Here is a 24,639-nt window from a genome sequence, read left to right on the forward strand (position 1 = left end):
AGGTTATCGTGTAGTCCATGAGTTCATTTGTTATATGTATATATATATATATATATATGTATAATAATGTAAACTTTCGAGTGATAAACATTGAATTTAATAATTAAAATTAGAATCTATTAAAATGATCTAATTCGCTTTTCTCATTTGGCTTGAAGATGGCCTCTTTATGTAAACATTTTAGTGAGTATTAGTGACATATTTTTTGATATGTATTGATACCTGTTTCCATAGACTTTTTAAAAAAACGCTACTTTATTTTTCATTTTAGGGAAATTTATTCTTTACCCTGAACACTACCTATCTAGATTTTACTGCACAAACGCCTTGGCATCTTCAAAACAAACAGAACGAGTTTATTCAGTAGCAAAGCGAACATCAGAAAATAATCCAGTAAGAAATTTAGTCATGACAGTATTATTTGTTTGGTGTTAGTTTTCAATTCGCTAAGTATTTTCATATATCTGGAGAAATAAATTACATTATTTGAAACACTTTTTCGAGATAAACTGAATTAATAATATCTTTTTTCCAAAATGAGTAGCATTCATTATTTAGAGATATTTGAGCCTTTAAACATTTAATCTTTTGAAAAAGCTTCGTTTACAGACCTATTAATTGTTGCTTTTATTGTCAATCTTTTCAGAGCCATCATACACTGGAACAATTGGGATTGTTTTACACGATACCTACAAAAACTGCAGATTCATTGTTTAAATTAGGAGGATTTCCTAAGACATTTCGAGCAAATATAAACACTTTTGGAGAAACATGTCTTATGATTAGATCTCCCGCCGTAGAAATTATAAGTTTTTTGGAAAAGACAGACTATAACAAACCTGTTGTAAGGTATGTTTTGTGTATCCTTTACTTTTTATCTGAAATAAGTTATTTATGTTTGGTTTATTATGAGTTTAATAAACAGAGTTATGTAAGATTTAAAATGAAATTTCAATAAGTATAACCTGAGAAAAGTAAAATACATGCTGTAAAAATAATAGTGTTTTCTTATAATGTAATATGTCTTTAGCTGTTTTTCTATAAGAGCGAAGATGTATTGTAATCAAGTAAAATAATTTTTATAAAACTTAAAAACATCTATTTATAAAAGAAATTCGAACCTAAAGACGCGAACATTAGATATACCTAAAAAGATTGTAGTTTTTTTTTTGATAGAAACCGCGTTTATTATTGATCTGAAGTTTTCATTTTATTTTTATTTAGGTGATGCATAAAAATTTTTTGAAAATGTGTTATACGGCAAAGAATTGAATACATATATCGAGCTAAGGTTAAGTGCGACCTCTTAAGTAGCGTTGGGAAATGGGGATCTGGTGTTATGGAAAGGAAGTTAGCAGAGAAATAACCGAACCGAATGTAGAAAAAGCCTAATTTTTGCCTGTTTAGCCAAGCTGTTAGGAGAAAAAGATGTCCTGAAAGTGAGAAGGTGTAGGAATGTAAAAACAGATTAAGCAGCGAAATAAGGAGAGGTAGAGAGGATTTTGCGATTAGTTTTTGGTATTTCAGCTCACTGCCAAGAAAAATTCGTTATTTCGTCGTATATCCTATTCACAGTGTTGTTACTTAGAGATCTCTCAGAAAACAGGCAAAGTAAGGACAACAGAAATGAGTTTTGTTAAGTTCATTAGAGAAACCAGAATAAGAAATAAGGAAGGGGTGATTAAAGGATCCAAACTAACAATCCTGGAATTAGTTAAACTAAGATGTTACGGGAAGCTACAAGGATAGCCTTAGTAAGTATAAATGTTCTAGAAGAGAACATTAGAGATCTACTAATGGGTTGGTTAAGAGGAAGAAATGACAGACCGAGGTCTGAGAGTTGGCGGGAGGTGGGTGGAAGGTGCTCTTGATGGAAAGCAAGAGCCTGGATATAAGACAGTAAATAACATTTTTTACACAAGGATTTAATTTTGTATTTATATTTTAAATTGCTTTAATTTTGTTGACAATTAATATTATCTAAAATTTTACAATTATTTTAAATTCCTTAATTTGAAAACCAGACGGAAAACCTGGATGTGGGAAGTCATTAACTTTAGCTCATCTCGTTCATTATGCTTTCATTAACGATTTCATTATTCTCCACGTACCTTGGGGTAAGTAATTTTATACTGAACTGTTTTTTGTTTGAATATTATATTACCATTTTTTATAGTGTCAACATGGCGCCTGGAACCAATCTTATAGCTGGCCTCCGGTCTTGTTCACTCGTTATAGACAACCTCATCTCACTGTAAGCTGTCATGTGATCTTAGGAAGAGAAAATCTAAGTGCTGGCCGCTGGATTTGATCCTAAATTTCAATTCGCGTGAGAATTCTTTGCCCTAACTTCTGGGCTAATCTCTTCTGTTATTTATATAATATTCACATACATAGATAACCCCCTTGCCTTATCTGGAGGAATGTGTGAGCCGAGAGGGTTCAGTAGGAGCATTTTGCCCGTAAAGCTACTTAATCGCTGAATACAGACATAGTACTGTCAGAGTTTTCTGACAGTTTAGTATCCCTGGAATTGCGTTAGTCTCTTAATCTAAGAGGCTGTGGTACGCGAGAGAAGATGTATCACTTTCTTGGAGAGTGTCCTCTGTTAAAGAGAATTCCGCCTTCTTTATTTTCGTAAAAGTGCATTCTCCAGAGCGGATATTACTTCTATAACTTCTTTAACATCCTCGCCCAATTATCCGTTACGCTTTCCATGTTTGGAAGGTAAGGTATTTGTGGATTTCTGATATGTAATTTAGTTCATTTTTTTCATACAATCAATTCTAATATAACCGTTAAATATCAATTTGTGATTTCTTTTGTTTTTATTTATTTGCAGTTTGGGATTGGTTTAGGAACGAGAGACATGAAGTTGTGTATTCAGCAAACCACGAAGGATGCGTCGATTTGCCATTAATTTCGGCCCTATGGCTTAAACATTTTCAATTACAAAATAATAAAATATTAAATGAACTTGAAGTAAGTAAGATGATCTTAGTACATCTCATTCGATTTTATGTTACTAAGTTAACAATTGTAATTTTAGTTACCAATTAAGAAGGCTTACATTTGGAATCAACGAGAAAGTACTCCAGCCGGTAGTCATTTATTAGATTTAGTTAGCCATGGAATAAATAGAGTAAAATATGCGGCCGATTGTGTAATGGCAATTATTGCTGAGCTTAAAGTTTTTTCTAAGGAAAAGAGGTATGTTAACAGCTCACTACACTTTTCCTTTTACATAAATGAAATTTTAGCAGCTTTACCGTAAAAATTCTAATTATAGGTGTAAAATTTTTGTTGCTGTCGATGGATTTAACGCTTTTTTTGGTGACCACACCAATTTGAAAACTCCGGATCGAACGAAAGTATTACCTACTATGGTTACACTGACAAAAGCATTTTTGGAGATTACAAAGCAGGATTGGGTAAGTTTAGGCAATTGGGTTGTTGAAAAATAGTTTTTGTTACATAATTTGATTTTTATTTCATTATTTTTGGTCGCAGAACAATGGTGCAGTAGTAGTAACAGTAGATCAGATGGCAGCAAATTTTAACACTCTTCACTCCCATCTACCGCTGTTTCTCTTAGGAAAATCGGTATTTGGAATATTGATTAATGCTTTAATTTAAAAAATTTAGTAAAAAAAAATATGTTTAGGTAGATATATTTTAAATTTTGTAAACCTCTTTTATTTTTTAGGGTTTTGAGTACATTAATCCTTTCCTTCCAATTAGTGTAAACGAATATACTGATATGGAATTAAACAGTATGTTGGATTATTATGAAGATAGAAGATGGCTTCAAAACACTAATGGAAGACATGAACTAGCGTTTTTAACAAATAAAAATCCATACCAGTTAATGACGATTTGTGGTCCCTATTAAAATGATGTTAATTTTTTATTGCCTTAACAATAGAAGTAGCTAATTTAATTAATATTATTTATATTTGGTAATCCTAAAAGATTAAAAAGGTACCTTTTAATGTGAAGATTAAAAACTGATCCTAAATTACTTTTTGAGTGTCCATTAAACTCGTCCTAAAAGCCCTAACTTATTTTCAATTATAGCAGTAATTCCTGAGAAAAAGAATAGTATTAATCTTTATTATTTCAATTACGTAACAGTAGTATTGGCGACTGAGCCTTCTCAGTAACTGCCGACCTCTGGTCAGTATTCTCGCGTTTCAGATCGTAGCGCATGGATTTTCTCACCACGCACCAATTGAACTAGCTGCTCCTATCTTAAAGTCTGTAAACGTCATTTATTGCATTCTTAAAATAAATAAATATATGAAAATAAAAATTATGAGTTTTCTCATTTCATTATTTGTATCCTATTTTGTTAAAAGAAAAATAATTAATTGTAATTGTAAAAGTATCATTTTGAGATGTTTTTGCCAATTAAAGATATTCATTTATAACGTGTTTACGAGCAGCTTTTCTTATCGGAAAATAGTTTACGAGAAAATTCACCAAATAAATTTTTGAAAAGTTGAAACTACTTATCCCTTCACTTTTTAGTATCCCGAACTTTAAACTTTCAATACAAAATTATTTGACTGTCATAATGGAAACTTTTTCCGTAGACTAACTTAGTTCCTCATTTTGAGTAATTGGACCATTTTTCACTCATTGAGTCTTCGTTAATCTAACTTATTAAAACTGTCCGGTAGGACAGTTGTATAAGGGTTGTTATCTAAGTGTGAGCGAACTCGACATTTCTCTCACTATAACTTCTTGGACCTTCTAGGAAATATTTGTAAGCAATTTGTGTTACTTGTCGTACAGTCTTCTTCAGTGAATTCAACAAAAATTAATCATCACAACACCATGCTATTGACACTTTTTTTAAGGTCTTAGCTATTTCAAACAAAATATGCATAAATCTATTTCGTATAAAAATCTAAAAAATTAAATGTATTTAAAGTAAGTTTTATTGTGTCTACAGTTAAAATACTCTTTTTACTTCATTTTTTTTTTATTTTAGTTATATTCATTTTTTTTTAATACAAAGAGGACAACATTTTTTGACCGTTCCATCAAAACCATTTCAGTTTTCACTAGAGAATGTAATCTAGTTACAGATTAAATCTGAAATTGTAATGGTTACTAAAAAAGAGATTCTAAGCAAAGCTTAATGGCCGATTTGAATAATATTCGGTAGACATTGCTTTGCTGATTTAGAAAAAAATTAAGCTTAAACCACCGCGACCAAAACGAATGAATGAGTGGCATTTTGAATTAATGTGGATCCTAATATTCAGCACTTCTGGAGTCTGCTGTAAAAAGAAACTTGCGCCAGTTAGCCACTCACTAACAAAACTAGAGTGATTATTTCATCCTAAATATAATTTGCAATTTAAATGGATTTATGTCGACAATCCAAACTAACAATAAAAATAGATTGGATTTGGCTAACAACTAGCTGATAACTCTAAAAAAAATTCAAGAATAAAGGATGCTGACTTTGGATGGTTTCTAAGATCATGTGCTTATATCCGACATAAACCAGGTGCGTACACATGATTTTGGCTGAAATAGATGCTTCTTTGGACTGCGTCTCTCTCGTCCCGCTTCCTTTTATGTAAAGAACTTGACCATTCCTTCAATCTTTGTCACTAGAATGAGGATCATTCCTCGGGTCTAACTCTAACTGAACTCCTCTGGATCTTTAAGGTAAGATATGAGCTAGTCTACCTGAACCATACCATAGGCTCCCTAGGGAAATTGAACTTTTTTTCTCTTTGTACTACAAGATGCTTTTAGGACGTGGTGCACTTTCTTAGCAACTCTTCAATAGACGTCGGAGACTGTATTTCGGACATTAGTACTTACAAGAGCACAACTTATTTCTTTGCTAAATGGAACGTGTAGTTGTCGACCTCTCATTAAATATGCTCACCATGCCTGGTCTTATCGTTATTAGCTGGTTCAAGAATTTAATTTTTAATAATTTATAATTCTGTTACATATCGGTTATTTTGTTTTATTTCTAGTTCAGAGTTTTTTTTTTTTTTGTGTATATGTACTATATTTTTGTAGTAACATCGACTCCGGCTGACGGATTCTCCAAGCCGTATATTATTTGCACTTTGTAATTTGTATTTTCTAAGAACAATATTACTTTTAGTATATCACTCTTTTAATTTAATTGGAATGAAATATGCAGAAAGCTCCAGGTGCCTATAACCTCCAATTTTGACCAATTAAAAAAAAAAGTGGTATTTATTTTGTTAAATTTTTTGTTTGGGATGTTACTTAACATATCTTGAAGGGCAAAAAAAATTGTATCTCACTACTTTCTACGATTGATAAAAAAATCTTGCATTTTTTAAATATTTATTAGATTACTCACTCACATCACTTATTACAAAATAATAATCTTTTCAAAATTATTATAATACTGGTTAAAATAGTAATACACGCTTGAAAATACTCAAAAAAATTTAATAACGTATCAAAAATCATGTACAAGTATAAATCCTTTCCTGAAAAAAACAAAACCAAGTTGCATTTTTTATATTTTTGTACATATTTTACACTAAAAACATCCTAGACACTTATATCTTACTATTCCTTCCGCGGTTTTCAGTTTTGTACTTAAACACAGGACAGAAATAGATGGTTTTCTTGAGGGAGAGCAGGATTAGATGTGACCTCTTGACTTCGAAGAGCTAACTTAGAACCTTTAATTTTCCAATTGCTCTCTGACAGTGGATCTTTAATTAGACCAAATATCTGCTCATAAAGTCCAACACAATGGTGCCCATTTGCAGAATGCAATGTCCCGCAATTCATTACCAAGACAACACCGTGTGGTTCACTTACACCTCTTGTGCCTTCCTCGCGTAGATTGGGGGAAAAGAAAACTGAATATTCTTTACAGATATACCTTATAAGTGCTAAACATTCTTTTGACCCTTCAGAACTATAATCAGCAATAACTGTAGAACCTTGCGTCAGTTTTATACACATTTTGGCGTCACACCAAAAATCTTCTTCTTTTAATATTTCCAAATTATTTACATTGTTCTGATCGTTCAAATTTTGTAAAACTATTGCATTTATTCGATTATAAATCCATTCCACAAATGTAATTGCCATACGTTCTAAACTGTCATCCTGCGCAATTTGTGTTTTTTTTTCCTTTGAATTTTGATGGTCAACCTGTAAAATTAGGAGATAAATTTGATGAAAGTGGCATTCAAAATAAATAATCCTTAATTGGGAGCAAATCCTCAAAAATAATTGGTCCAGAAGAAATTTTATTTGGATTTGGTCACGGTCACCTAGCAACCTTAACATTATCGTTAAGAAACTTCGGAATTATAACCAAACAAAGATCTGTAACATTAACTTAGTAAAAAATGTAAAAGCAAGAAATCGCCGCGAATAGACGTCATAACATATGAATGACTCTACATGTATACAAGAACAAAATTTCATACTATGTTGTTTATAGAGGGAGATACAGAGTGAGCAATTTTAGAGCAAGTTATGGCCCAAAATAAGAACTCTCAATATCTTCACAACTTATGGATCAGAACACAAGAATCTAAAGCCCTTAACTAAGTATAGAGCAGTGATGGCGAACCTTTCGAGCTCGGCGTTCACAATTTTGAAAAACCCTATCTTAACTCTGGTGCTGTGTCACATATAGAAATATTCATAATTTTTTGATACTAGCAACCAAAGTAAAAAGAAAAGAGATTTATTAAATGACCCACTTATGATCATTGATCTGAGGAATGTTAGCCATATCCTTATTCTCAATAAGTACCGTAATTTCTTCAAACTACTCCACAAATCGCTATTTTATTTCAAAACTAACATAATTTCTTGTCTCTGACCCACAATGGTTTCGCGTATCACCTCTGACACACGTGTCATTGGTTCGCCATGGCTCTACAATCTACATCTACGTTCAGAAAAATTAATACACTCATTACAACAAACAGTTCGATTAGCAAGACAGTCCTTCCCTCAGCTCAACGGCATGATCGACACAAATGATAAAAAGTACGGAACAATTGTGAAGATGCAACCCAAAATTTGAAGTAAGAAGGTAATTCTCTACTGCGCAGGAAGTTTTTGTAGTCCTTAAAGTAGAAAAATTAAATTGATTAAAATATTCTCATCGGATAAATAACGAGGCCTGTGAAAAGCAAATAGTATGACCTAGTCGGTAAAGTGGATCCAAGTGGTTGGCAGTGGAGTGTATCAAAAGTATGGGCACGGCAAGATAGAGGCGAAGGCTCTCGATATTAAAATCCAGTAATACATACTAACTTAAGTAAATAAAAATGTAGAGAATACTCACTGCGGTATAAGCTTTGTTCCATATGTTAATAACAAATTCCACCAGCGACGTTTTTTCAGAATTTCCAGGAAAGGATATGTTGTTAGAGTGTAAATATTTAAATAATACATTTTTCGTAATTTTTTTTCGCATCAAGAGACTTCTGAGATCTTTTGAATGCAACAAAATCGCATCCAATGAATCTAAAAAGGAACATTTCATAAAAATATGACGTTTTCAGGGCATTTCAGGAGTTAAGCTCCATTGTAAATTAAAAAATTACTACAAAGTAAACATACCATCTACGTTTGTCGTTTGGATCACACCACTAGTGCAGGTTTTTGCCAATTCAATTAAATCATCTAGCTCTAAAGTTTTTAATAAATCAGAAACACATTTCTTTTCAAACTCCGTTAACATTGCAACAGACAATTAAATTATCACATAGTGACAAAAAAGCCGGACATTTACCGTTCTAAGAATCTCTACCAAAATATTATCCTAGTACTACATCGTACTTCTGTATTACTTTGAATTTAGGAAAACTTCATTAATAACCTTCTATTTACCATTTATACTTTTATAATATATCGATATCACATATATCGAATTACCCTCAAAGAAGCCCCTTCACCAAATTCGTTTCGATATGCGAGTACTCAACACAATTTTTCATTTTATTTTGTCTTACTTTTGACAAGTCAAAAATTAAATTGTTTTAAAACGTAATTTTAAAAAAAAATTATTTAAGGCGCGTCAACAGATCTCAGGTTATTGGCGCCCGGAGCTTTTTTCAGTGAACTGCCGGCCTCCGGACAGTATTCTCTCGTTACAGGCAACCCTGTCCATCACCGGACAGTGAACTGTAAGAAGCTCCTAGGAAGTGAAAATCTAATTTTCAGGGTGAGCAGCTAATCCAATACGTTAACCACATAGCTAATCTCTTCCCTTTTTAAAACGTAGTTAACAGCGAAATTGATAGCAAATTTCTAACATTTAAAAGAATAATAATATTGAAGTTAAAAAAGATATTCCAGATGAGGTCAAAAGCAACCTTCTTAATTGTGATGACATTGTAGTTTAATTTCTATGCAGATAGTGACCCGAATTCTCCACTTGAAGTGGACTGCACTTTCTGGTCAAATTCATAGAAACAATAAGTCACCTAAGTTCCCAGCCTATTTAACCCTTCCGCCTGAACATCTCTATTTAATTTGTAATATCCATTATTACTACTGCCATAGAAAACAACAATGTAAAAAGAAAAAGAAAAGTTTCCAAATTATTCTAGATTTCCTTAATAGTTTTTTTCTAAATTACTTTGTGGCAAAAGGCAAAAACCTCGCAAAAAACTACCAAAAAAAAAACTAACTTGATTCTTTTATGTTTTGAATAAGGTGTTATTAACCATATTTGCCATAAATGTGGCAGTACACATTTTTTTTCATAATTTATTCATTTACAAACATAAAAACTACGGTAAAACTCTGTTCATCTAATTTTTGGGACGGAAAAATGTAAAAAGTCTGAAAATTTCAATGTGATGCAAAAATTCATTAAAATTATTTAAACTAAAATCTTTTCACAGTATAACAATTTACACATAATAAAACAATAAATACTATATTGGTGATTTTAATACATTATAGAAAACTTCTTTTCTTTTTCTGTCGGTTTCAAATTTTCATTCTCCTTCTAACTTGGGTTTATCAAATAGATTACGTGAATTTGGCGTACCACACTCTAAAGATGGATGAACGACTGACAGAATTAAAGTAAGGACCACGCTATGACCACTATAAATCAATTATAACTTTGCGAATCCGCTCTTGTACCATAAAATAATTTCATTTTGTTTAGATAGGACTAGGGTAATTATTATACATTTTCTTTTACAATTTTTTAAGTTCAACTCCATTACTTTAATAATTGTATAGATAAAAATTACCTTTATAAATTTGTCAAAATAAATAAATTTAGTATTAAAACTTTGATTTGACAAATTATTTCTAATTTAAGTAAACAGACTAGTAAAAGAATCTATAGATATTCCATGCATAAAAAAAAAGTGTATGTAATAACATATGTAACTAGACAAATTTGGAATAAAATAATTATTCATATTTGACATTATTAGAATAATTGGTCACCACTTAAAAATTCAGACGTTTCAATTGTATTTGTAAACTTTCATAGTGCTTAAATAAATAATTTAGTCTATATAATAATCTTCCTGCCATACATAATTTGGGGCACCCAAAAGTTGTATGTTAGATAATTATATGGACTTCAATAGTTTTAGGCAAATGATGATTACAAATATATTTCAAAAGTTCTACTGTTCATACATAATAGGTGACCCATTTTCTTAATATCAAATACCGAGATCGAAATGTAGTAAAACACAAAAAAATTAATAAGAACTTTTTGGGGGGCAAACTAATTTCTTTTTAGATAAAATTTTCGGTGCTTTTGCAATACCCGGTTTAGGTCTACACCCTGAGGGGAATACATCTTCCCTAGAATGACCTCCCATTCCATCATAAGTAAATCCTTCTTGACTAAATGAACAGGTTATCTGAAAACCCGAAGATAAATGTTATTACTTTATATTGATAACTATTGAGAATCAACAAAGTACTAATTATTTACCTGATTAATACCTTTCAATCTATCGGAAGTTATACGAAAAACTGGTTTTGAAGCTGGTAAAATGTTTCTCACTTTTCTTACCGCAGGTAATTCGTTTTCCTGTAAAGCAGAATACCATAGTTACGACAAAATATTTTTAAAACCCAACAAAAAAAAAAATAAAAAAAAAAATCTCACACTGTGACTTTCATCTGGTGGTTCACATTTCTTGAGAGATTTATTTTGCTCTTTTTTAAAGCGACAGGGGCAGGGAGCTGGTAACTGAGATTTACTGGGAGAAACTTTAGTTTCTGGCGCTGAAGAATTTCTAGCAGTAGACTCATGTAAATCTTTTTTTAAAGTATCTAAAGTACCTTTTAGAGATCTGAAAACAGAAAAGCATTAGGATATGACTAAAATTTGAATGATTAATACCTTTCGAAAATAGTAATTGATAAAACATTATTATGTTGAAGTCAATTGACTGTTTCATTGTATATATTGTACGAAGAAAGCAGTAATGCGATCATTTAAAATTTTCAAAATGGAATGTTGTCAAGAAATATTTTGAAGATGAATTGTGGGAACAAAGGTTTCAGCGCTAGTTGGTATATATGTTTCTGTCAACAGAATATCTCAACAATTAAAATATTGAAAACTCAGAAAGTTTTATTCCGATTGGATGTTATCGCATATAATAAACGGATATATATCGAATCATGAAAAAAAAAATACCTCATAAACACACACACACAAAAAATGTTTCCAACATTTCAATTTTTCATCATTACTTTAAATAGCTAGATAGAGATTTTTTAGGGAAGTTTATAGAAATTCCTTGACAATTTTCGAAGAAGTCGCGGAAATGCATTTTAAAAAAGTCACTTTTTACATTCAATTATTACTAATATGAAGAATTATTGCAATCGCAAGATTTTGTTGTAAGTTTTGAGATTTAGAGTACAAAAAATCTGGTGTAACATGCTTCCGTCTTTCTCTTAACTTCAATTCGCGGAGTTAAATTTTCTCAATACCTAATTATTTGTAGCCAAAAGGTAATTGACTTCCAATATTACACATCCTCACTGCTAAAATGTTACCGGAAAAAATTCAAAATCAAAAATGTAAACGATTGCTCATATAAGGTGTAAGAGAAAGTGAAAATGTCTTAGATTTTGTTATTTATGTCACTTATCACATCTTAATTTTTTTCTCTTTCTCCTGGTAGGGGAGTGACTTGCGGTAGGATATTCGAAATTTAGTTTTCTCCGAAAATAGATGAAGTTCTCAAGTACTTCCACAAGAAGCAACTCCATGCATCCACGTAGAGGTGGGTCAACATCTATTTCAATGGAAGCCGTTCATCTAGTCGTGATTGGAATTGTTATTTTGAACGATAGTATCGATTGCGACCCATGGCCCAGGGGTCTGTGTAATGTTTGCAAGTGAACAGACTAGCACAAAAACGGAAAACATTTTAAGCCAAAACTTAACATTTCGTTTGTGTGCCCTATGGTACCAGACAATAAGTCATCGCAGAAAATCTCTGAAATGTAGTTCATTGAGAGAATTTTTTGGTATAATATATTAAATGATCACCATTTTAGATATGTTTACTGAATTTTCTTAACCCTATTTCTGAATAATATGAGTTATGAAAATTAGTAATTTAATTTATACAGATCCAATGGTTTAATACCTACTCAATTATTCTATCTTTCAGTTCTAATGATTCTTGCATAACAATCATTTCTTTAGAAAGGCTAAAGTTTGTACTTTCACTTTTGGAAAGAGCTTTTTTAAGATCTTCATCCATTTTTGATAAACGTGCAATGTCTCTAAAAACACAACAAACAAAATATTCAAATTAAATTACATAACTAATGAAGAGAAATTATTATAATTTCTTGATAGCAGGTCAATAATATTGAAACATCTAAGCGATTTGCAAAACGTGTAAAAATTATGATCAAGATATCTTGACGACAGCAAAGCCAGGAACAAAACGACTAAAAGAAATCATCGCAATCTTTATAATTTTTAAACATAATATCTATGTCAGCTAAATATTTTAGTGATTTTAATCAAGAATAAATTGTAGTTTAAGACTGAACTTCTGGAAACATTAAAGAAATAAATCAATATAAAATCTGTACTGCGGAGAGCGAGGTAATTTTGACCCAGAAATGAAAACTAAAATAAAAGGGGTTATTCTTTATTAATAGAAGAATAAGCAAGAATATGGCAAAAGGAAGACCACATTCACAACACCAAATTATCATATTGATGGTTCCTCAAGTTTTGTCCAGTTATGTATTTCAGCATATGTAAGGCAGAGAAGAGTAAGAATCGTAAGATGACATGGATAAAATAAGATTTCAATTCTAATAATTGTTAGTTAAAATACGATTATTCACTTAGTAGCCTTTCAAGGAGGAATACACAACTGCTGGCGTAAAGATAATTCATTGTTCCACGATGAAAAAACATTAAATAATTATTAAAAATTTAAGCATTTTGCTAACATACTAATAGAACATAAAATTTTGTAAACTACTTATTCAATAAATAAATATTTAGTGTTAAAACTTGATATATATTATAATGTACTTTTTGAAAGTGCCTAAGACAAAAATTAATTGGGATGCATCCAATGATTCAAGATCAATGCCAACGTCCACTTCTTTCTTAGCATTGCTGACTGCACTTTTTAGCCTGAAAAAAATAAAATAATAAAATTTTATCCAGTAACAGTATCCTGCAATTTTATGACTAATAAATTTGGTATGGAAAATTACGTCTGATATTGCTTCAGTTCACTTTCAAGGTTGACTATTTTTAATTTTGCTTCAGTTAACTCTTTTGACTTAGAGATAGCAAATTTCTTTTGTTCCTGTAATTGCAATTTCATTTGCCCTACCTCGATTACTTTCATTTTATGTCCCTTAGACTCTTCCCTGAACACATTTGATGAAAAATTAATTAATTATTAATTTTCAACGAAAACATTTTTAAATTGAACAAGAAATTAAATCTTAAGGTACTGACAACAGCACAGCTTCTCTAACTTTACTTTCATTTAGCTCTTCAGTTAATTTTTTGCATTCTAAAGTTTTCATCTTCAAATCATGTTTGAAATTGTCCACTGTTCTCGTGAGCGTGATAATATCCTGGCCTTCCGGTTCCGAAGCTAAAGTTAAGTAAATTTTATGTTGTTTAGTTGAAGTAACCCTAGCTCGACATTGAGGACAAGTAGCAGATCTAAACAATCATAATTATAATTACACAAATAAAATTAATAATGATCTCTCCAAAAAATATATTTCCTATCATGCATAAAGGCATAATCAGAAAATTATAATTTGCAGAATTCAATAAACTAAAACGTTAAAAGTCTTGTTAGAGCCGCTCTTTTTGCAGCAATTAAATCCCAAATTACCCTTTTCCATTTAAATTAAATATATTTGTTATATCTTTGGCAATTAATATTATCTGGAAATGCAAGTGAGAAGTTTTGCTACGTTTGAATGCTATTTCAGCAATTTATCAACTAAAGTGTCTGTACCTTTATTAGATGTTACGAATTTTTTTTTTTTTTAAAGGAGTAATGCAGCCTCTTTTATCATGCGGGCTTCACGATCAACTATCATACTTTTAAATACTGAAAGGCCAGCCTTATTATGGGGATGAAAATCTTGCCTCTAAGTGACTAATATACCTCGACAGCAGAAAGGAAAAACAGAACGTTACACAGTATTCAGCATTACGGCCAAACGCTTGTTTAACTATAAAATTAAACTTCAAACCCTATAAAATGTCAAACGCAGACTTAGCAGTAACGTGGGAAATATCTTCATATCCTAAAGAAATATAATATTAAATAAATAAAAATTAGCATAATTTATTCAAAGTTTCCAACCTCTGTAGCCAAGTCCTAAGGCACTCCCCATGGAAAATATGACCACATGTCAGACCAGTAATATCTGATATTGAAGTCTGAGATATAAGATCTGTACATATATTGCACTGAATATGCATTTCGAAGATTTTGTTAAAATTTAATATTGCTTTCTGTCATTACACTACTTATTTCAGGTTAGCGCATTACTTTCTTAACCACTCACTACAAATAAATAATAAATAATTTTAAATAAATAATCAGCTTAACTTTAAGACTAAATTCATAATGTCCAATCCTAACTCAAGTACAAAATTAGCGGGAATATTAATGTTCCCGCACTTATAAAAGCAATGCGGCAACTACTAAATGAGGCAAAGAAACATTTCTCTTTATTCATTGTTCACGTTGATGATAGAAAAAACTACTAAAAATCAAAACAAACAAACAAAAAGCCATGATGAAAAATTTACAAAAAACATTTGTATTATTTTAGCATTTGACAATCATTTTCCAATGGAGGCCATAAATTTGTACATTTGATTACGGGAGGGAGCTACCCCAATCCTGCATTATCTGTTATACTCAGAGATCTTTGGCGGACATGTAATTAATTGATGATTCTGCTGAATACTTTTAGTCCTTTTGTCCTTAGAACCATCACTGCTTTTATTACTTTACTCAAGAGATATGAATTTGTGGAAGTTGGTCGTGGTCGGTATTAGTACATAATTAAGCTGGAACCAATTATTCGAGCCACTCTTCTTTTTATCTTACCTAATATTCGTCAAGAGCAGCTTTATTTGACTTCAGTACCATTTTTATAGATCAATAAGTCACTCAATTTCGACATATATTTGACAGTAGAAGATGTGAAAATACCATAAATCTTTGAGGAGGCTTTTTTACTTTCTTTTGGACTATTTCGCCCTAAATTTGTTTCCACGAAGATATGTTTTTTGTTTTTTTTTTCTAATCATGTTGGATCGTGGCTTGCGACATAATAATTAATGAACAAAAAGGTCACATACTAAGTAGCTACGCCAGTCGTTATACCATCTATTCTATACGGAGCCCAGATTTGGAGACTTGCTAACATAGAAGCTTTAGAAAAATGTCACTTGAACTATTATAAAAGCCTTCTGCGTCTGCACACAAATACCTCGAATTATATTGTTCGTCTCGAGACCGGCTCAGTCCACATTAGTTGGTACGTGTTAAAGTATAGTTTACTATGGTACCTCAAATTACTTAATACTAGTAGCGATAGATACCCTAGAGCATGCCTAGATAGAATGTTGTCCTGCACGCAGGGAAGTGAAAATATTTGTTCCCGAAAGTCTGCTAAGTACAATTGGGTTGTACGATTGAAGGATTTATTAGATCAGTTTGATGAGTCTAGCTTGCTGGGAATATCTGACCCTGAAGTTTTCTCACGAATGATTTCTCCAACTTTGGAAAAATATAGACACTTTCTTGTGAATCAGGATTTGGATAAACTACATAGCTTACCTTGTAGTATTTTTTACCCTCAAGTATTCAACCATAGCTCGATCCCGCAATAATATCTCCTTACTCAATTACCCATTTCATACACACGTTTATTTGCTCAACTTAGGACAATTAATAAATACACATTTTCATTAAAATTAAAAAATAGCGCTTACAGGATAGATTCAAACAGTAATTGCCTTTTATGTGGTAATGTTCTAAAAGAGGATTTGTACCACATATTCATGGTTTGTCCAGCATATTTTAGTATCCGTGAAAAGTATCAGGACAGAGCTTCTTTCAGTTTACCTTTTGTGTTAACTCAGTGCAGTAGAGCTGCAATGAAAACTGTATTTTGTTATCTGTGTGAATGTTTCTCTTTAAGAGAGGAGTTAATAAGTTAAAAATTGATTTATGTTTTTTACTTTATTTCTTTTTTAATTGCTTTGGCTTTATTTATCTTTTTACTTATTTCCAAGGTCTTAAAAAATACCATGAAATACCACAAAGGAGCTATTCCTTAGACCTATTTCAATGACATATTCAAAGTGTTTCTTTCATTTTTTTATTGTGCTTATGATTGTATATATTTATATTAATTTATGCTGTACCCAACTGTTTTTGAGACAGGACGTGAGTCCTATAAATCAAATAAATAAATAAATAAAAAAATACTACTAAGTAGCTACGCTTGATTACTGACTTTTTAGCTTTTTGAAGTTCGCTTTTTTTGGAATATTTCATAAGCAGTTGGGTTTCATAAGCAACTATTGAAGTAGCATAATTTATCTTTAAGCAACGTATTCGTCTTTATTAATAACCGGTATTAATCAAAAGGACTGTTTCTTTAGTATTCTGTGGCTCTTGATATCAAAGTTGATTTTAGAAATAAACACATGCTCAAAATATTTTTGCTGCTTATAAATCCAAAACCATAATTTAAGAAGAGTATGTCTGAGGTGCACTGAAGTACTGGCTAGCAATAATATATGTATATATTTTTTTTTGGTGGCTTTTTTTTTTATTTAAAAATAATTAATCCTATAGAATGTTGCAAAAATAACGCAGCTTTACCTAATTAGGAAAAGTGTAGTAAATATTTTCCAAAATGAAGGTAAACCAGTTTAGTAGCCGAAAAGTGAAATTAATGAAAAAACAAATCGACACAAAATAGGATGATTAAGACTTTTTTGTGTAACAATGTATATATTTAATTAACAATTTCTGATTCAATTATAAAAATTATACATTTTAAAAGTTAAATACATTTAGAGTAATATATACATATTTGTACAATATTCATATTTAATCCCAATTTGAGATCTGTTAAATAATATAAAAATTCCTCAGTCAATAGTGAAGTAACTTAATCTTCATCTTAAACAATTTTAAAACAGAAATATCATGATCGCCCTTAAGAGAATCAATTCTTTTAATAATTTACCCAAATGGTAAAAAAAATATTTACGTACTTTATAAAAAAAAAAACACATTTTTGGAATTAAGAAGTTAGAGTTTCTTAAATAACAAAGGCACTTTTTTCAGGCGATTATTGCTTCGAAAAATGGCAACAGTCTTATCGCCAGATCGTTGTTAGTATTTATTTTAGTTTCATTTTATTGTCATGAATTGATAGTTAACTTTATCCATTCTATATTTGGTATAATTTGATCATACAATCTTGGACGTTGATCTCCTACTTTAGAGCAAGCTATCCTCCAGTTGGAAACTCCTGCAAGAACCCACCTGTAACCGTCCATGTGCAAGCAAGACATAGGACTTCCTGCTAGTTCTTCCACCTAATTAAAAAAAAAACAGATATGAGAATTGTTAATAATTATTATTTAATCAGTAACTTACTTATTATGTTGCCTATTCAGTCATAGTAAGAGATTATTTAAAAAAGCATTGTACTAACAAGAAATTAATCTATATTTTTAAAAATACTCATAGCAAGTATATTAAAGTTCAGCGGGATTAATAATAAGTTCAATTATCCTCGGAATAGGCTCAACACTCTGACTATCCGACATTTAATTGTTTTTTGAAGACTAAAACCGTTTTCCAGTCGGGAGGCTGAACTAATGAACGCCAGATAGCATAGGCCACCAAGGAAAAGTAAGGCAACGATTTCGAGTTTTTTCAAAGCTTTTATTAAGGATTGGGTTTCTAAATGAATAAATAGCATTATTTATATCCAATTAAAAGTTACTGCAAAGAAAATTATAGCGGTTAATCTTTTGACGAATGATTGGTGGTAAACAAATCAATAGAAGCAGTAATCCTGATAACGATAGTGCGCTAACAATCAATTACTTTATTGCTTATATTCAAATTCCATTATGACTAAATTCTTCATAATGCAATACCAATCATATGACTACTAACTATTTTTAGATTTACTTTATCTTTCTATTGTGTATGTAAACTGTGGGAATCTTATTTAAAACTTACATTGCAATCTTCTTTGCTATAGAAGGAGTCAGAACAAACACTATTAACAGTCGTGATACTAATGTTCGCACATTGCTCCATTTTAGCCAGCCTTAATTCTACTCTTTGCAACATAGTTCCTTCAACAAAGAAAAAAAACATAAAAAATTAATCATAATTTTTTTCCTAAACATATCTCTTAAATCAGATATCAAACTTTGATAATAAAAGATTAATATTTAAGACAAATGAATCATTACAAAAAAAATTGCACATCTAAATTGTTCTGTATAGGCTTGCCAGAATAAAAAAACAAACGGTACTATACCTACTGATTAACAAACAGTAAGGGTGTTTATGACTGAAAGTTCGGCTTTTGGAGAAGAAAAAACATTTCTTGAAGCTTTAACTAAGGTTCCATCTTCAACCTTGGGTCTAATCAATCAGGCAAAATTTGTGGATGCCAAAACTAATTCCCATAGTCGCGGTGGCAAAGGCTGCCTGCTTAATCCTCCAAATTTATTATAGATTAAAGAATTATAATTTTTAGATTACAGAATTATGTTTTGAATGCAGACTAATGAATTAATGTTTCTATACAAATGTAGGAGTGTCATTTTATCTTTTGTTAGAGCTGGAATTTCTTAAATTAAGTATTTAATCTGAAATTTAATTTTGTTTTTTCCACTCACTGTCGGTGAAGTGGTATTTCTAAAACCATAACCTACAAATGAATCTACGCTTCATAACCACCAACAATGGTATAAACAATCACAGGTTCTGAGTGAATGCAGTGGTCATGAGCTCGGTTTGATAAGTGGGAGACTTCCAGTGGAGTTTATTTGAAACAATATTTATCGCACAAAAGTTATTAGTTCAAATGATATTAATAGTCAAATGACAATTTGATGTTTTAAACAGAGCGGTTGCCTTTATAATTTCCAAACAAATTTTTAAGATTAATTTTATATTCTAAAAGTGCAAGTTACTTCTCATTTAAGTTTATGAAAATTATTTATGTATTTTTAGTTTTGTAATGTTTATTTTAAATAATACATATTATAATTCCTGTGCAAGGATCAAGCACATTTAAATGTTTCTGAATAGATAGAATAATCTGTTTTTAATATAGACATGTATAATTAAGATAGCAAAGTTAGATAAAATTTTACGTTACCTTTCTTTTCTCTTTAAGTTTAGGACCTTTTTCTTTTAAAATTATCTTATCAAATATTTAAATTTTAAAGTTTTGTATGACAAAAGACAAAAATAGTTTGTATTATTTTGTAATAAAGCTTTAGGATTTTTTTTTTTTTGAACACAGAGTGCTATTATTTGTAAAATTTTCCTTAGAGTAATACTTACTTTGCCTAGCCCATCCTAGAGTGTTGCAATGTGAAAAATCTGTTAAAGCATTGCCTGCAGAAGGGAGGCAAATTGGTCTAACGAAATCAGATGGTACGAATTCCCTGTCTAGTTTTAACATTACAATGGTACTTCCTTCAACGGGTGATTTTCTCATGCCCATCACATGACGTTCTTGTTGCCAAGGTGAAGTTGAAATCAATCTTGTGCTGCCGGCACGTGCAATCCACTCAGCCTTTCCTTGTCTGTAACGAGTAGAATATATAAATTAGAATCCACGTAACGAGTGATCCACTTTGAACAAATGGGGCGTTAAATATAAATATTAAATTTCATCCAAAAGATGTAATAAACTAAAGATCTAAGAAATCCAGTAATGTTTACATGCCTAAAGTAATCAGAGGATGAATTAAACATTTGTTTATTGTATACTTAGTCCCTAAAAATAGTTTGCCTAACATTATTATCTTTTCTTTTGTTCTTTAAAGTTATGCGAAATGATGATTGTCTATCTTGGGAGTAATAAAACTAGGAACTAAAGGAACGTTTGTAATCCATTAGCTCAAATAAGATTTTCCTTTTTTTTTTTTACCACAAAAAGTAAAATTCGTATTTAACGTTTACTTAAATCAGTATTATGAAAATGAATATGTTTTTCTTTTTTACCCTTGGAAGCAAGAGGCAGTAGTTATAAGCCAACTGAGCGTAGCTATTGTAGCATCACAGATGTGAACACCGTCTTTGAAAAGGGCAACATGCCAAGGCCAGTCACCGCCAGAAGCCATTTTGCCCAAGTCTTCGGTACCTTGTTTGTTTCTCATTACAGGGAAGCCACATTCTGAAAATATTAGAGTCCAGGAAATTAGGCATTCAATTAAATTGATAAAATACAATTGTATTACTGCTTCTCTATTGGTTGCTAAAGCATTCATGCAGCAATCTAAAACTATACGTACCAAGTTGGGTACACTCCACATTTAGAATTTCTTTAGTAGGGCAATGTGAAGGGACGAAGCTAATTTGGGGAATATTTGGATTAGAAACTTTCACATAGCGGGCATCCATTTCCGTATCTGTTTGTACTTTTATATTCAAAACTTTCCTGAAAAATAACAAAATAATTAAATATCAAGCAAAAAGCTACATTTACTTTTTTTTGTCTTACACTAACCTGAACGTTAAACTCCTACATAAAGATAAGGCCACGGAGTGCAGGGTTGAATTGTTATCGCCAACAGAAATTGAAGACGTATTTAGATTACTAACACACAGTTTCCCAGATTCACCTTTTTCAGTGTATACAACATTTCCTGTGGTGTAATAATGTTTTGTTTGAACTCCTCTTATCTGATCTGCTGGAGTTAACGCAGGAGCAAGTTTTACTGGAAAAAAGTAAATGTTTTTGCATTAATAGATATTAAAAATTTCTTTATTGAATTTCCATAAATCAGAAAACAAAGTAATGTTCATTTCACTTTATAATCTTATACTTGTTCTGAATAATAGGAACGTACGTACTCTTTGCGGTTATGTGATGTACATTGACGAAATAAATTTAATCCTGTAAAGTTACTTACAACATAAGCGCTCATCGGATCCATCTGGACAGTCCCTAACTCCATCGCACACTGATGAAGGGTGAATACAAGCTTTAGAAGCAGTACACAATAAATGGCCATTACTGCAATGTGAACAAGTGGTTTCGTCACTTAGATCTGGACAATCAGCGACTCCATCACAGCTAAGTCCTCGAGTTTCCATTTCAGCTCCACATCCTAAATGATTCAAAACATAACAAGCAAACTAGAAACCAGATTTATATCTGTAGATAGATAGATAGATAGATAGTGTTTTTATTTTTCAAATTTACAAGATACACACAAAAATTTATATATACAAATACACTATAGACAATGGACATTTGTCCGCCTGCCAAGATAACCTCGTATGTTAAAAACAACTGAAAATAGATTTATATTTGTATCTTTCATAGTAAAAAAGTAAAGAAGATTACTCTTAATTTTTTTGTTTAAGACGCGTCAAAATCTGAGGTTATTGGCGTCCGGGGCTTTTTTTAGTACGCTTCCAGCCTCCGGACCGTGTTTTCTTGATACAGACAACCCTGTCTAGCATTGGACAGTGAGCTGTAAGAACCTCTCAAAGAAGCGGAAAATCTAAGGACCCAGCAGCTGGATACGAATGCAGGAACTCTGTTAACGGTTAACCATTAGCACGCTAACCACTTAGCTAATCCCTTTCCTGATTGGTTTTGGTTAAATAAATTTTGTTAAATCTTTGCCAATTTTTAGGCAGCCTTTAATTTAAATTCAACTACCGATCAGTACATAGACGGATGCGGATAGCTAACATGCTTTACTAAAATTTTACTCTTTTAATTAAATTCCAAGGCCAAGACTGACGGGAATCGAACCCAGCACAAATATATCTGAGCCCTGCGGGCCGGTGTGCGACCGTTCGGCTTTTTTGTGGACCTAACAAAAGAATATATATATTTCCAAGCGCTCCAAGTTTTCTGCAATATGAGTAGTAATAACAATATCTAATGAAAAATAATTATGCATAAGTCTACGTATTATGTTTTTCTGCTTTCTAAATTAAACAACAGCCTTTACAAATTTGATTTCTACATTTGATTGTAAAAAAGAGCTAAAAATTGTGAACAGCATTCGCTAGGATAAAAGAATGAAATAGATTTTACAATAATTTAACATCATTGTGAAAAATTTGTAGCTGCATAAAATTTAAGATAACATAATCTTTTTATTAAATAAGTTCAACCACTTATTTTAATTATTAAATTAAACCACTTATTAATCTTCCTAATTTTATTATAACTTTTCAAAATGGGTTACCTGGTTTAGGAAGACAAGGTGGACCTTCTGCACTATATTCAGGAAACTGAGAACAGTTGAAATAGTCTTGTAAGTTAGCTGGTAGGCGAGAACCACATCCTTCCCAAAATTCATTACAGAAACTTCTACATGGAAGGATCAAGTTTTGAGAGCAAGGAGGTTGTAGCAACTGGCATACAAATTCTTGCGCCAGTCGATAACACTCGGAATCCACCAATTCTCTGTCAACATTAATAATTTTTATCTTCAAAAAGAAATGAATTTTAGTAATAAGCTTGAATCTATTATTTATTAGATCTTTATTTAAAATTTAATTAATTTTTTTTTAAAATTTTGTTACAATTCTGACTGGCAAAAATAACATTATTATAAATATTTGAATGTTAAGTTAGCTGCTTCTTTTGCTTAAAATTAAAATGATTATAATTAAGAGCATAACTACATGTTGAAGTGACTGTCTCTTTAAAAATCTGATTTTTGCAAACGTTTAGTATTAATTTTTAGTTCCTAAGTTCGTTGACGTTTTTATTTGTTTCTTACAGAAATGAAATTATTAATGTAATAAATACCTGAATATTATCACATTATCCATAACTTGTTCCATGTTATAATGACCTACAATGTTTGGATATGATGTATAATTGGCAACATAACGATTACAATAATTTAGTTCCATTGGTGCACAAGTCCTCTGTGGAACAGATACTGGAGTTGAGGTAATCAATTCTGCTGCACTCTTTGCAGTTGAACTTACACCCAAATGTGCATCTCCTTTTACCTGGAAGAGCAATATATGATAAACGATATCCCTCTAAGCAGATATTATTATACTCCGGTTTTTTCAATGGATACTCATAAAACTCGCCCAAATCAGTACCGAGATCCCCAACGATAGTGCAATACGAAAGGTCCGTTAGAAATATCAGTCGGTGTAACTACTTGGATTAAGCGATCCACGAATAAATTTTATCCTTACGGCATATATTTATATTTATATTGGTCTGGAAAATTCTCCATCTTTCAGGACATAGTGGATGTCGCTCTATAACTAGTCATCTTCCATTTAACTTTATTACAACTACAGCGTGATATTTGATCAGTGATTTTAGAGTTAAATTTGTCAATTGGTACAATTAGCTTCTGAGTTGGATGCAGGTTAGTAAATTTACTCAAAACTTGGACCTCAAGCAAATCTCCTTTCTCATAAGTGGACACAAATAGGCACATAGCACTATTTATGTCATTAAGAGCAGCGAATCATACTACAACATTAGCATTTTTAAAGATAAGATTATAAATCTTTTCAGAAAGTCTGGGATTGTAACTGATATTATTTACCTCAAGACCTATTTACAGATTTCTAATTATCGTGGCCCTTTAGTAATCAAGTCGACTTACAAAATAGAATTCAAATTTGAAACAAAAAAAATTAATGTATTCTACTAACTATACTCAACATACCTCTTGTAATTTAATACTAAGTGGATCAACAGTTCGGTTTCCTAAATAATTTGATTCTCTTGTAAGTACTTGTTTCACATCTTTAGCTGATATTTTTATTTTTCTCATATTGAAGTACAAATTGAAGTGAACGACTAAATGTCCACCCTCTTCTCTGAAAGTGAAATGAAATAGTTAAA

At 31.2% G+C, this 24,639-nt stretch overlaps 4 protein-coding genes across 6 annotated transcripts in view; 1 reads left to right on the forward strand and 3 right to left on the reverse strand.

The window, feature by feature from the left end:
• The first annotated feature begins 13 nt into the window (after positions 1-13).
• Positions 14-4,330, forward strand: mRpS29 (mitochondrial ribosomal protein S29). Its single transcript, XM_074125719.1, has 9 exons — positions 14-183; positions 272-393; positions 647-860; positions 2,025-2,117; positions 2,843-2,982; positions 3,050-3,210; positions 3,290-3,431; positions 3,511-3,603; positions 3,707-4,330. The coding sequence occupies exons 1-9, from the start codon at positions 159-161 to the stop codon at positions 3,890-3,892; spliced, it is 1,176 nt and encodes a 391-aa protein (XP_073981820.1). The 5' UTR covers positions 14-158; the 3' UTR covers positions 3,893-4,330.
• A 2,105-nt stretch (positions 4,331-6,435) lies between these two features.
• LOC141453023 (uncharacterized protein C3orf38 homolog) lies at positions 6,436-8,867 on the reverse strand. Its single transcript, XM_074125720.1, has 3 exons — positions 8,608-8,867; positions 8,330-8,511; positions 6,436-7,176 (listed from the first exon to the last, which is right to left on the reverse strand). The coding sequence occupies exons 1-3, from the start codon at positions 8,726-8,728 to the stop codon at positions 6,610-6,612; spliced, it is 870 nt and encodes a 289-aa protein (XP_073981821.1). The 5' UTR covers positions 8,729-8,867; the 3' UTR covers positions 6,436-6,609.
• A 1,711-nt stretch (positions 8,868-10,578) lies between these two features.
• On the reverse strand, positions 10,579-15,138 carry LOC141453021 (E3 ubiquitin-protein ligase TRAIP-like). Of its 2 annotated transcripts, none has more exons than XM_074125717.1 (8): positions 14,859-15,138; positions 13,988-14,200; positions 13,738-13,896; positions 13,550-13,654; positions 12,643-12,777; positions 11,138-11,324; positions 10,961-11,059; positions 10,579-10,886 (listed from the first exon to the last, which is right to left on the reverse strand). In XM_074125717.1, exons 1-8 carry the CDS (start codon positions 14,975-14,977, stop codon positions 10,722-10,724), a joined length of 1,182 nt encoding a protein of 393 aa, XP_073981818.1. In that variant the 5' UTR covers positions 14,978-15,138; the 3' UTR covers positions 10,579-10,721. The 2 variants fall into 2 exon arrangements, with proteins under 2 accessions (XP_073981818.1, XP_073981819.1); XM_074125718.1 differs by having other exon boundaries at positions 10,769-10,886; positions 10,972-11,059.
• Positions 15,139-17,914: 2,776 nt separating this feature from the next.
• LOC141452130 (atrial natriuretic peptide-converting enzyme-like) overlaps positions 17,915-24,639 on the reverse strand; it is a 113,210-nt gene continuing 106,485 nt past the window's right edge. For both annotated transcript variants that reach the window (XM_074123994.1, XM_074123995.1), the window contains exons 4-13: positions 24,461-24,614; positions 23,569-23,777; positions 23,000-23,220; positions 21,704-21,901; positions 21,298-21,508; positions 21,083-21,228; positions 20,793-20,964; positions 20,127-20,371; positions 18,783-18,901; positions 17,915-18,127 (exon numbers count right to left, since the gene is read on the reverse strand). In XM_074123994.1, the coding sequence (XP_073980095.1) occupies positions 17,951-18,127; positions 18,783-18,901; positions 20,127-20,371; positions 20,793-20,964; positions 21,083-21,228; positions 21,298-21,508; positions 21,704-21,901; positions 23,000-23,220; positions 23,569-23,777; positions 24,461-24,614 (1,852 nt within the window). In that variant the 3' untranslated portion in view covers positions 17,915-17,950. The remainder of the gene's footprint in view (positions 18,128-18,782; positions 18,902-20,126; positions 20,372-20,792; positions 20,965-21,082; positions 21,229-21,297; positions 21,509-21,703; positions 21,902-22,999; positions 23,221-23,568; positions 23,778-24,460; positions 24,615-24,639) is intronic.

This window comes from Rhodnius prolixus, unplaced genomic scaffold (genome assembly GCF_049639745.1).
Source record: "Rhodnius prolixus isolate KJV_2025 unplaced genomic scaffold, Rpr scaffold_3, whole genome shotgun sequence".
Taxonomy (NCBI): domain Eukaryota; kingdom Metazoa; phylum Arthropoda; class Insecta; order Hemiptera; family Reduviidae; genus Rhodnius; species Rhodnius prolixus.

What these genes read in the sequence shown, in the direction of transcription:
- LOC141453023 (XM_074125720.1), bottom strand. Translation starts at nt 8,728, where the DNA reads ATGTTAACGGAGTTTGAAAAGAAATGTGTTTCTGATTTATTAAAAACT. An exon ending in CCAAACGACAAACGTAGATG is followed by an intron (nt 8,512 to 8,607) that starts GTATGTTTACTT and finishes GTTCCTTTTTAG; the next exon opens with ATTCATTGGATGCGATTTTG. An exon ending in GGAACAAAGCTTATACCGCA is followed by an intron (nt 7,177 to 8,329) that starts GTGAGTATTCTC and finishes CTAATTTTACAG; the next exon opens with GTTGACCATCAAAATTCAAA.
- LOC141453021 (XM_074125717.1), bottom strand. Translation starts at nt 14,977, where the DNA reads ATGCATATTCAGTGCAATATATGTACAGATCTTATATCTCAGACTTCA. An exon ending in GTTAGAGAAGCTGTGCTGTT is followed by an intron (nt 13,897 to 13,987) that starts GTCAGTACCTTA and finishes AAATGTGTTCAG; the next exon opens with GGAAGAGTCTAAGGGACATA. An exon ending in GTCTTAGGCACTTTCAAAAA is followed by an intron (nt 12,778 to 13,549) that starts GTACATTATAAT and finishes TTGTGTTTTTAG; the next exon opens with AGACATTGCACGTTTATCAA.
- mRpS29 (XM_074125719.1), top strand. Translation starts at nt 159, where the DNA reads ATGGCCTCTTTATGTAAACATTTTA. An exon ending in GAACATCAGAAAATAATCCA is followed by an intron (nt 394 to 646) that starts GTAAGAAATTTA and finishes CAATCTTTTCAG; the next exon opens with AGCCATCATACACTGGAACA. An exon ending in GTTTTTTCTAAGGAAAAGAG is followed by an intron (nt 3,211 to 3,289) that starts GTATGTTAACAG and finishes TTCTAATTATAG; the next exon opens with GTGTAAAATTTTTGTTGCTG.